The 12,906-nt window shown below is 49.2% G+C and overlaps 1 protein-coding gene across 1 annotated transcript in view; it reads right to left on the reverse strand.

Annotated features, from left to right (window-relative positions):
* Positions 1 to 12,906, reverse strand: part of LOC126530315 (sperm-specific sodium:proton exchanger-like) — a 55,076-nt gene that overhangs the window by 18,892 nt on the left and 23,278 nt on the right. Inside the window, exons 6-10 of the mRNA XM_055070257.1 lie at positions 7,909 to 7,990; positions 7,603 to 7,787; positions 4,967 to 5,061; positions 4,738 to 4,798; positions 3,757 to 4,041 (exon numbers count right to left, since the gene is read on the reverse strand). Coding sequence (XP_054926232.1) covers positions 3,757 to 4,041; positions 4,738 to 4,798; positions 4,967 to 5,061; positions 7,603 to 7,787; positions 7,909 to 7,990 — 708 coding nt within the window. The remainder of the gene's footprint in view (positions 1 to 3,756; positions 4,042 to 4,737; positions 4,799 to 4,966; positions 5,062 to 7,602; positions 7,788 to 7,908; positions 7,991 to 12,906) is intronic.

Below are 12,906 nucleotides of genomic sequence, written 5' to 3' on the forward strand. Positions count from 1 at the left end.
ATTTTTATTAACTGGCCGCCTTTGTTAACATTGTAAAAACTTCTTTTGAATAGGGTACTTGGTTTCTTCTTGTTCGTCTATCCCATGGCGTAATGCAAAAGCTGCTATGCTAGCTTGTTTGTACGCGATATTGGAATACTGATGTAGAGCAAACGATGCTGGACTCAATGATGACTCTCGAACACAAATATGCAGCGTGAACTTTACAGCTCGAACACTACAATCAGAAATATTTAATCTTCCAGTGATGAATCTATGCTCAACCTAAGACATATTGGGGAAGTCTGCTAACCAAACCAGGAGACGAAGTAAGAAAACGTTTCTTTCGGAAGTGCTCTTTTCCGTTAACCAGTTACATGTGTTAATAAGATGTACAGAGTCAGGATTGGCAGGATTATTAAAGCGCAGTTATTTCTTCCTTCAACTTTCCCACTGCTGCTACTGTTACTGCTGCTGGCTGGCCCACCACGTCGGGCGGTGGTTAAGAGCGTGTGTATACATGACAGGAGCGTGGCAGAGAGGAAAGGTGACGCGATAAACTCGTTTCGAGCTTTGCGTCGCATCGAATGTGCACAATGCCCTCTGGTGCTCCCTGGACGTAGCCACATTAGCCTCTCGACAACTGTAATCAACCGCGACCTACCGCAAAAGCATTGCAGAAATTGCAGCGCTTACATTTCTACCAACATGCAAGTGCTCTGAGAAGCTAGCTAGAATAGTAGAGAGGAGGCGGGAGAGGAGGTAGAGAATGGGTAGAACGGAAGCAGTCCAACACCTTGCAGACTAGTCTTGAGGGTCTCGCGCAGTCGCGAAACAAGCGAATAGAGAGCTTTGGGGGACGCTAGCGGCTTGCGTAAGAACTAGGGGAGACGGTACTGCGCATACACAGACTCGGACGTAGGAGCCTGCGCTTGCATAGTACCATGGGCACGTTGCAAGTGCTAGGCGGCGCCCTGTCTTTCCGACCCCTAGCGCCGTCTGACGAATAGTTGCGCGAATGCGGTAGGATTACTCGCGGCGTCAGCAGCTCGCGCTGCGTGTTTGGCGCCCTGTCAAACGGTAGCGATGGCGCGAAACAGCGTGCTGATATTAACTTTAACCGGGTTTCGGGAATTACAATATATCGACAGCTTTTTTCGTCAAAAGAATTTAGAGAAAGGAAGTCGTCCTTTCTAAGTGGGGCACGTCTACGACGTGAGGGAAGTGTTCAACTCGCACTGATCGGAAGTGACTGCTAGGTGTATTCCGCAAACGAAAAATAAGGTACCAGCGAGATGCGTGAAGCTCGGCGTAAGTTACTTCGTTATCTACGGTGCGGACGCATGAAATTATAAGTGACATTGATTCTTGAAGATCGGCGACAGCAGACAAATCCTAGCGGGGAACTACGATTGCCGTGCTGGCATCGCAGGGAAGTGCAAGGACGCCGCGGTAGTTTCCCTGTACATACAGGACGGCAAATGCGAATCCAAAACATCTCATCCAAGAACGTGGGGCGTACGAACGACTCGTAAGACCTACCCGAGGTACTCTAACGTTGCTCTCTCCAAACACAAAAAAAGGTGAGGAACTTACCTTTTGTGTTAGACTACGCTGGGAAAATATTTTCGCCCAAGTTACTGGAAGTGCGATACTTTTATGATGCGATTTTTCAGTGCGTGCAAAGGAGGTTCCAATAAACCACGTCGTCAAAAAAATGGGTGATCTCAACTGCCCCTTAGTTGATATGCTGGGCGCAGAAGGGTGCATGCCAGCTCAGCCAGCTGCTTATCCCTCCTCAAGTCTCTCAGCAAGCCCTAGCGCTGTTTGAATGGGAAAGGATTGGGAAAGAGTTCCACAGCTTTACTGCGTTACAGTGTGGAAACAAACTACTTTGTTTGCTGCATATGCTGGTACGCACTACAGGTGTCCCGTTGTAGCCATCATTGATGTAAAAGCAAAGAATTCAGCGTTAACGCACTTGACATAACGCCGGAACATAAAACAGCTTATGCAGTCGGACGAGCGCTATCCAGTGTTGACGCCGTTCTGCTTCATACGGTCGGCTTGGAAACCTGTAAAACTTTGTTCCTCGTGAGTTGGTGTACGTGCTGTTGCGGCCCACTACGCAACAGCTCGGGTTGCACTTCGGCATTGCTCAGAAAAGGCAACAGCTACGCGCAAAACAGTGCACAGACAGGCTTTCCGAAGGCAAGCGGGCCGGTCGTATCCTGCCGGTTCCGCACTCGCCGCCGCGAGGGGCGCCCTAGTAGGCGCGGGAACTACGTTCGCAACCTGCCTATGGCCCCTGGTTCTTGCGTACGCAAGCCGCTTGCGTCGCCTAATCAAAGGCTCTCTAACGACAACCTTGCCACTCTTCGCTCGCAGTTACCATAGAAGGGAGCTGTGGGGGGAAGGGAAACGGTGACGTGAGAAGGTAAGGAAACTACTACTATGCCGGACAGCGGTTATGCGCAAATGGGATAAATTTAAATTCAAGATACGGTATGGTATGTTTCTCCTATTTTTGAAAAATAAATACAATGCAAATTTTTTAAGCGGACAACTTACGTAGGGTGTGCAAAAGTGAAACCACGTTAAAGCGCACGGTAAGTTCTAGGCGAAACTACAGAAGCGGTCACAAGTCAAATCAGTACCTTTGTGCCCGCTGCAGTAGCTTTTAGGCTATGGCATCCCTATTAAAATATCCATAGGCCCCATAACTCCCATATCCAATAATCCGATATGAAATATATAGGATCCCATACAAAAATCCGTTTTTTTATATGTCATATGATGTTATGGAATGCAGGAGTTATAAGGAATGTGGGCTTTTTTCAGTAGGGATTTTTCGAGGTGATGGGTTCGATCCCGACAGCGGCAGCCGCACTTCGAGGGCGGTAAAAAAAAAAAAAAAAACGCTCGTGCAATTAAATGCAGGGACACGTTAAAGAACACCGTGGCGTCAAAATTGATCCGTAGTCTGCCACTACGGCGTGCCTCATAATCCGATTGCAGTTTTGGCACGCACAGCCCCATAAATAAAAGAAAGTTTAATACTTCTTCCACGATGCGATGTGCCATGTCAGGCAATGAATATGCTCAACCTCCTCAGAGATTATATAGTGTGGCGAACCACAACGTCTCAAGCAGATACCTTCCCTTTTGTGTTCTGTGTACTATATGCAGAAAAACAGCAGTTGCGCACGCAAGGTAACGTTTAACGCCAACTCACCACTCTCGTGTTAGCCTAAACGTTGAAGAAATGAAGCTTTAGGCGTCAAAATTGCCGCTAATTATCGTCAATCAAATAAAACAGCATATAAAGTTGGCCCACATCGATTCCCGCAGTGCGTGGGATCCGCATAATTTTTGCTACCGTGATATTTTAGGGTCACATATTTCGTGAATAAGCGCCCAGTTTTGCAGAAGCGTACTAATACCAGCCAGCGCTGGAAGTTACAACCATATGTCCAATGCCTGCTCTATAGCGGTTAATGCCGTGATAAGGCGCGTATTTACACTTACGGGCTAATATTTGCGACTAATCATATAAGTTCTGATTAGGACAGATTCGTAAGTGCTTATGAGGCGCTGTATTTAAATTGAAGGGCGAAATTGCTATATGCACAATTACCAACATACTCTTGAATCGGCAGCATGCTTGTTTGTTTGTAAGTTCAGGCTTCCTCTTCAACAACACACCCAGAGATTGGTGCTCTTTTTTTTTTTTCAAATCGTCAATAGAGTAAGGCTAGGGCGTTCAGTGGCAGGGGCTCTGACCATGGTGGCGACCTCGACGAAGAAGGCCACCTGGTAGATGAACTCCACGAGCATGGCGATCGTGAAGAATCGCTCGTTGCTGTAGACGGCGGCACGCAGCAGTCCCACAAGGAGCAGCACGAATGCCAGCGTGGTGTTGGTGATGATCACCTCGTAGCAGTCGTGCTCGAACAGGTCCATGAGCCGTTCGTTGAGCGGCTTCATCAGCTTCTCCGACAGGGACACCGAGTCGTCGTCCAGCTCGGTCTCCTCGTGGAGCGGTTCGCCCAGCCGGTCCTTCTGCAAAACACGTTATAGCACAGTGCAACCTCTGCACTCAGTGACCGTGTATGAATGCCGTGGAATGCAACTCTCATTTGGGACGTGGATAGATGCGCGAATTATTGATAAGTTATTAGAGTAAAAAAAAAGCGCTGGTCGCGATTTCATCGCCAGTGCAAGCTTCGTCCACTGGAGTATTTTAAAACATATTTCCGTGTTCCCGAGCTCCTCTTTTCTGCGGACATATCTTCTCCTAGACTCTTGTCGGCCTGCATCGTTAAGGCATCTCCGCATTCTCCACAGCAACTGTCTGCGAATCAACATGCAGTGTCAGCTCATTTCTTGGTCCGGAAATTCTCTCGTGAGAAGCTTCCCGTTGTCACTGATGGCTTGCAAGAATATAACCAGAAGATGTGGACCATGACCTCTCGTCAATTTGTTATGAGGCGCTGTATTTAAATTGAAAGGCGAAATTTTTAAATACAGCGCCTCATAACAAATTGACGAAAGGTCATGATCCACATCTTCTGTTTATATTCTTGCAAGCCATCAGCGACACAACGGGAAGCTTTTCACGAGAGAATCTTTCGTACACCGTTTAGGTGTACAATGAATTACTTATATTGCTTTACTAGTGTTTTCCCGCATCATAGTTGCATCTTAGAACGTAAATGTTCAATTCGAACTCAAGAAATATTTAATGCAGGCACCTACCACCCAGAGAATCCATTGCGGAACATCGACAAGTGAGCTGATGATGTCGATGTCCAGGTACCTGACGAAGACAAATTTTTTTATGATTACTAAAGATCAATGGTTTCCGAATTAGGAGTAGCTTCGGGGTAAACACGAACAATTTCAAGCCGGAAAATTTTCGAATACAAAAAATTTCCGCCTCAGAGCAATGTCGAGCAAAACATGGCTTGCTTTGTGCACGACTCACATTTTCTTGTCGTAGGGATACTGCAGCGCAGCAAGCAGGGCCATCATGGTCTGCTTTTGCACCACTCCCTGCCTGTGCTGCCGACTGTAGCTCACCTATGTATGGGAAAATGCACCGTTGGATGCCCATGTAGCTCTTCCCAAGGAATGCACGAGCATAATTTGGGTTACATTGCCGCGGCGACATTTAGTCGCACTCGTGAAAGGAACACTAGAAAGCTTTGAGGTTGACATTCTTCAAGCTGCCCAGATGTGACAAGACGACGAAGAGTAGGAGACGCCTAATTATCTTAATTGTTCATCTGGCCTGCTCGAAAACCGAGACAAGGTATAGTGAACTGCCGTTTTCAGCTTCTGAATGAGGCGTCAAGACATCATGCTGGTGCTACGCAGTGCTAACTCTGCAGACAGTGCTGAATAGTAGTATTCCCTGAAGCCTTAGAAACTTCAAAATTCACTTTAGTTATCATTAAGGCATCGTAAAATAGACGTGTACATAAAGAAAACAGGGCTAACATGTTTGAAGAGGCTGCTACCTCGAGGGCACTTTTCCGAAAACCTCATGCACATAAACACTCAAACACCCGCTCTTTGTGCCAGCGAGATGAATTTCACATATCTTTGAAGAAGGGCACGGCCAGACGAACGCAAAGCGTGCGCTCTCTTAGAACCTGTGCAAGCTCACGTGTTGCACTTCGTGATCTAGAGCGCTCTGACACGAGCGGCTGACGATGCTATGAGTACTCGGGCACAATGTGTGTGCCCTTGGCCCCCGGCATACAGACGCATGACGCCCGTGCTCGTGCAGTCAAGGCTGTAGCACAAAACTGCTCACCGATTCTATGCGGAGGACGTTCTCTACCGCGAGGATCTCGGCTCGGTGTCTTCTGCGGGAACTGCGCGTCTTCTCGGTCCTCTTAAAAAAACAAACGAACAAAAGAAAGCAACAGCTTTTTAAATTACATATATATGGAAAAAGAACGTCGTTATTGCTTGGTTCAAAAAACGAAAAAGAAAAAAACGAATGACACGCAAGTTCTCGCGGCATTTTCTGCCTTTATAAAGGTGTGCTTACAGAGGGTTATTCATGCCGCCGACTCTTTATTTCCTCGTAATTTACATTAAACGGGTGCATATTTCGGCACATGAATTAGCTTCGAAGACAGCCGCACGTGAATAGACATGGTCATTCGAAGCCGGACGAATAAATTTTGAGAAATAGTACTTAAACATCATTTCTGTTCTCTCAGAAAAGCAATAGGGGCGGCCATGTTTCAGGTTGATTATTTCTAGTAATAAACTGCAACAGAGCTGCTTGTTGGCCTAGTTGGTGCTTGCTAAATGACATGTTTTTTGCCGCAATTGAACGCACACAAAATGAAGACAGAGCAATCATGTCGCCCATGTTGTCTTTATGTGTCTTCATTTTGTGTGTGTTCAATTGCGGCAAAAAACATATCTTTTAGTAATAAACTGTTGATGCCTGGTCACCTATGATGGCACGAACTACTCATTTGAAGGAATTTCGCAGCGCATAGGATCTTTTCGTAAATTACACAAGTAATGCTATCGCAATGTGCTGTTTAGAACAGCTCCTAAAGGCCGTAGTAACAAATCATTCAGAGTGACGAATCCTGCGTTACCTTTCTTTCATAGCTTCCCTTCCTCAGGTGCATACTTGTGATTACTATTACTTTTGTCTAGCCTATTGCTGTCAGACAAAACTAGGTCCAGAGCTGACGGCTTGAGAAACAGTATGCACTCCAAGGAAATAAATTAGTTTTAGTTTTCTTCCTTGTTTCACTTACCCTCATCGGTTGCGCTCAAGTTGAACGGACAAAATTGATGTAAAAAAAAGGAAATATCACCGACGATTACGATACTCCCTAATGCGAAATTTGAGAGCAGCTCTATACGTGTTTTGATATCGTGATATATTGGCTGGCAAGGACAATCTGTCTCGCTCAGAACGTTGCAAACGGAACGAAGCATTGCTGCACCAGTAACACTGAAGTACAAAGATAGCGCCGAACAAAGTCGGCGATCGTCAAAAATCTGATCTGCGAGTCATGCGAGCAGACTTTTATACATGACTCGTTAAAGCTTCCAGTGTAATCGCTGCTGCCAGGATGGCTTCGAGAAAATACTACACAATTCGCGTCGCGCCTACAAGAAGATTACATATACTATGGCGCCATCTCGTAGTCTCGTGCGGCACTCTGCTTTTCTCCTCCCCCATTCGCCGTATTCTGCCTCCGTTTTCCTCCTCGCTTTCTTTTCATCTCCCGCAGCGCTTCGCATTAGCTTTCATCTTTCGCTGTGCTCGTTCGCTCAGTTACGAGCGACGATGCTGGCGCTCATTGCAGGAACGGGCTCCTATGAACCGTGCTCTAAAAGCTAACCACGTGAAGCTAGCTTCCCCAGCAAGACCAGACTACTCTGGCAAGTACACCTCCGCCTATCGGAACAACAGCCTGCCTTCATGAGTCAATAAGCTTGATTCTGCCTTAGGTCCAAGGGCAACTGTCCCTAAGGCAACGCTGCGCTTGAAGGCGGTCGGAAATACTCTCTCAAATGCGTTCTCGCGCGCTTAGGACGCATGTGCCAGAGGTATTAGCGAGCCCGTAGGAACCTTGCCTTATATCGAGGCATGAAGTCGAGTGGGTTCCGAATGCGTGTGTTGCGCAAGACCCACTTCTTGTCCGCCACCAGGAAGTACGGGTTGTTGCGGCTCACGTGTGCCGCCACATCCACCGCTTCCTGCAGGTACGCTACGGCGTCCTTCATCGTGTGCCACTCCACCTCGGACACGTCGAGGATGCCTGTCAACGCAGCCGAAGAATATGCTTATGCATGGTCGCTCGAAGCACAGCGAGTCATCGCACTATAAAGACAAGATCGAAGTCGACTCCGAGTTCCGATAGAAGCACTGCGTTAGCTTACCGAGCATCTTGAGCAGGAACGGAACGAGGGAGGCGTTTATGAACTGCGTGAGGACCATGTCCGAGGTGACGTACATGAACGACTGCAAAGGAATGTGAAAGCAAGATTGTTTTCAGGTCGCTCCCACCGAATGATTTGAAAACCTTAACAGCTAGAGTGCGGTTTTAACAAAGATCAGCCCATTAAGACCCGAAGCAGCAACATGCATGAACAGGTTTGACATATTGACACAATGATGTGGGGCTGCCGCACCGCAGGACGGCACGCGCAAAGGTCGGCGCCATGAAAGACGATGAAGCACGTAAGCTGCACGCTCTTCTTCTGGCCCGCCATTAAAGAGAAGCGTCTATTTTGCAAGACTCCGTCTTCAATCTACGTTACATTATTCTGGTGGAGGTGCGTGGTACATGCTACCACTCCCAGATCCGTACGTGAACTGACACCTGTTCACGTACGGACAAGCCGTTGGCTTCAAGGACGGCCACCTGAGCACGAGCCTCTACCCAATCAAGCCAGAAGGATGATTACATTGGTTCCGTCTTCTTCCTCAACCGCGCCGACCGAGGTCGTCCTCAACCAGTCGCGAATCCCCCCTTCCTTCCATGGGGACACCTTCGAGGATGTAGAGGACTGGCTCGATCACTTCGAGCGTGTCGCAGAATTCAACGGCTCGATTCCAGAGCGCAAGCTACGCAATACCTACTTTGCCCTCGAGGACTATGGTTTGAGAACCGTGAGGCAGCCCTGTCAACATGGGACAAATTCCGACAGCAGCTAATCAGCACATACGCCAGCCTCGATCGCAAGGAGCGAGCTGAATATGCAATTCAGGCGTGAGTACAGAGGCCTAACGAAAGCGTCGCAATGCTTGTCGAAAATATGTGCCGACTTTTCCGACGCGCGGATCTGTCCATGCCGGAAGAAAAGAAGCTCAGGAACTTGATGCGCGGTGTCAAGCAAGAGTTATTCGGTGCCCTAATACGCAACCCACCAAAGACTGTTGCAGAGTTTCTCGCTAAAGCCATATCAATGGAAAAGGCACTGCAGCAGCGAACAAGGGAGTACAACCACGACGTGTCGACCCTATCGCATGACGCTCTCGCTATACCCCTGGACAATACCGACGCCCCGCGGGAGCTAATTAGGCTTGTTGTTCGAGAACAGCTCCAAAAGCTTGAGGTGGCTCCGACATCGGTACGGCGACTCACTCTGGCTGAGGTCGTCCGGGAGGAAATCAGGCAGGCAGTCCAAGTCCCAGAGCGAAGCGAGTCACCACAGCACGAGGTACGGTAGCCACAACCTCGCATGTCGTATGCAGAAGCTGCGCGAAGTTCGTTGTCCGCGATTTTTCGCGATGTGAGCTACATCCCCGACTTTCATGGTGTGCGCGCCGTTGAACAAGCAACTGGTAACTTCAAGCCTCGCTGCATGCCATTCATGGCTGAAACACGACCACCCCGCAAGAGCGACGTATGGCGCACTGCAGACCGGAGGCCCTTGTGTTGTCATTGCGGTGAAGCCGATCACCTCGACAGGACGTGCCCTTACCGCCGAGCTGGGCTCCGTGGGTTTTCACTGAATGCGCCGCGCCCGCGCAATGGTGAACGCCCCCTGTAGATTGAAGCACACCTCGCGGACGTCAGGACCTCGTTTGCCCCACGATTCCGTGAACCCCGGTAACCATCACCCGCCCAAAATAGGTCTTCCAGCCCCATATGCACGCCGAGAGCAACAAGGCGTCGCTCGCTCACCCAGCCCTGCCTGCCGGGAAAACTGAGTCCAGCGACCTGCGGAGGTGAGGTCACTGACGTTGTGAACGCTAGGAATCTTCCACTACGGCGACCGCGATAGGACGTAATTAAGACGCAGAGAAAGCAGTGTAGTTCGGTGTCAGTATGTTGCGACGTACCAGTTACCATAGGTGACCACGAAGTCACGGCATTAATCGACGCGGGTGCGGACACGTCTGTTATCAGCAAGAATCTCGCGCGTATACTGAACAAGGTATTGCCGCAATTGACCACCACTCAGATTCGTACTACAGGAGGGCACCTCATAAGTCCAATGGGCCAGTGCACATCACGAGTCAACATTCGGGGATTCACGTACATCGGCGACTTCGTCATTCTTCCTGAATGTTCAAAGGGCCTTATACTCGGCATTGATTTCCTTCAGGCGAACGGTGCCATCATCGACCTGCAAGACTCTAGAGTCTGCTTCGCTACTACGCAAGCAATAGCGAACAGTAATGACAACGACCATGAGATCGCGCTTCGCGCAGTTGACGATCACGTCACGTTGCCGCCCAAGAGCAGCGTGTTTAGCCTTGTCCGATGCGACATGGAGGACGACGCCGAAGGAATTGCTGAAGCAAACATGCCCCTGCTTCTTAAGCGCCACATTCGCTTAGCCCGAGGGCTTCTTCTGGTGCGAAACAAATGTTCAGTCGTATTGCTAACAAACTTTAGCAAAGAGTATCGGCATTTACCCCGAGGAAGGACAATTGCATTTCTTTGCGAAATCATTGATGTTACTGACATTGCCACATTGGAAACCGCATCGTCTCAGCCATCTGAGTTACCCAGCCTAAAAGAACGGATTCACGTTAACGCCGCTCTGCCAGACCACCAGAAAGACCGTCTACTGAGTCTCGTAAATGAATCTGCGGACTGTTTTTCAAAGTTATCGAAAGTGCGGCGCACGTCCATCACAAAGCACCGCATTATTACGGACGAGTCCGCACGTCCTGTTCGTCAGCATCCTTACAGAGTGTCGCCAGTGGAAAGGGAAGCGATCAAGCATCAGATGAAAGAGATGCTTTAAGATGACGTGATCCAGCCGTCCACAAGCCCGTGGGCTTCCCCTGTAGTGTTAGTCAGAAAGAAAGACAATACACTACGCTTCTGTGTAAATTACAGAAAGTTGAACCGTGTCACCAAGCGCGATGTTTGTCCATTGCCAGGCATCGACGACGCATTGGATGGTCTACAACACGGCAAGTTTTTTTCTTCACTGAATCTTAAATCAGGGTATTGGCAAATCGAAGTTGATGAACAGGATCGTGAGAAAACGGCGTTTGTGGCACCTGACGGGCTTTACGAGTTCAAAGTTCTCCCCTTCGGCCTCTGTTCCACACCTGTCACTTTTCAACAGATGATGGATACTGTGCTTGCTGAACTCAAATGACAAACCTGTCTCGTATACTTGGGCGAAGTCGTCGTGTTCTCGAGCACGTTTGACGAACATCTCGCACGACTCGATAGTGCCCTCGCTGCGATCCGTACTGCCGGGCTCACCATCAAGCCTGAAAAATGCTACTTCGGGTTCCAAGAACTCAAATTTCTTGGCCACGTCGTTGGTCCTCAAGGCGTCCGACCAGACACCGACGAGTGAGCTGCGGTCGCCGAGTTTTCACCACCCACAGACAAGAAGGCTGTCCAACGCTTCCTTGGTTTGTGCGCATACTATAGGCGCTTCGTCGACGGGTTCTCGAGAATTGCTGACCCTCTGACACGGCTTACACGCGACGATGTGCCTTTCATTTGGGCGGACGAGCAGCAGCAGTCGTTCAATGAATTGTGCAAGTGTTTGCAAGAGGCCCCAATACTTGCTCATTTCAACGAAGTCGCACCCGCCGTGGTTGCTCAGTGGCTATGGTGTTAGGCTGCTGAGCACGAGGTCGCGGGATCGAATCCCGGCCACGGCAGCCGCATTTCGATGGGGGCGAAATGCGAAAACACCCGTGTACTTAGATTTAGGTGCATGTTAAAGAACCTCAGGTGGTCAAAATTTCTGGAGTCCTCCACTACGGCGTGCCTCATAATCAGAAAGTGGTTTTGGCACGTAAAAACCCCATAATTTAATTTTTAAATTTCAACGAAGTCGCTGACACTGAAATTCATACTGACGCCAGCAATGCGGGTTTCGGCGCACTTCTTGTGCAGTAGCAAACTGATGCGGAACGCACCATTACTTATGCAAGCCGCAGTCTCACCGAGGCTGAGAAAAACTACTCAACCAATGAAATAGAATGCTTAGCGGGTTGTGTGGGTAATCAGTAAATTCCGACCCTACTTGTACGGTAGACCCTTTAAGGCTTTCAGCGATCAACCACGCCCTGTGCTGGCTTGCCAACCTCAAGGATCCTTCAGGCAGACTAGCCCGTTGGAGCCTGCGCCCAAGAGTACGACATTACAGTTGTCTACCAATCTGGAAGGAAGCACAGTGACGCTGACTCCTTGTCACGCGCACCACTCCCTACGACATCATCGAATCCTGACCATGACTTGCCATTTGTCGGCGTTATCGACGCCATAAAGATAGCTGAGCACCAGCGCGCTGACCTTGAGCTGCTGCTGCTGATCGAGCACCTTCAAGGAGTTGAAGGTGTCTTACCCCGCGCGCTCGTGCGCGGCTTATCATCGTACTACTTGCAGAACAACCTCATTTACAGAAAAGAACTCTGGAAACGGTCCCAAAACGTACCTCCTAGTCGTGGCGTTGGCACTGCGCCAAGACATTTTGCAATCCTGCCATAATGAGCCATGCGTGGGACACCTGGGATTGGCTAAGACATTAGCAAAGATATGACAGAAGTATTACTGGCCCCGGCTTTATTCTTCTGTGCAACGGGGCGTGAAGACCTGCCGTGATTGTCAGCGCCGCAGGAAACCACCAGTTAAACCGGCTGGCTTTCTCCATCCTGTGGACCCTCCTCAAGCACAGTTCCAAGAAATAGGAATGGATCTACTTGCGCCATTCCCAGTGATCTCTTCGCGGAAGAGATGGATTACAGACCGACTACTTAACCCGGTACGCCGAAATCGAAGCTATTCCGCAAGCAAATTCGTATGAAGTGGCCAAGTTTTTTGTACGCCACATCGTCCTACGACATGGTGCACTGTCTGTTCTCATCGCCGACCGTGGTACAGCATTTACAGCCGAGCTTATGCAGGACGTTCTCCAGCTGACACATAGCTCTCACCGCAAGAGCACAGC

This window comes from Dermacentor andersoni, chromosome 5 (assembly GCF_023375885.2).
Source record: "Dermacentor andersoni chromosome 5, qqDerAnde1_hic_scaffold, whole genome shotgun sequence".
Taxonomy (NCBI): Eukaryota; Metazoa; Arthropoda; class Arachnida; order Ixodida; family Ixodidae; genus Dermacentor; species Dermacentor andersoni.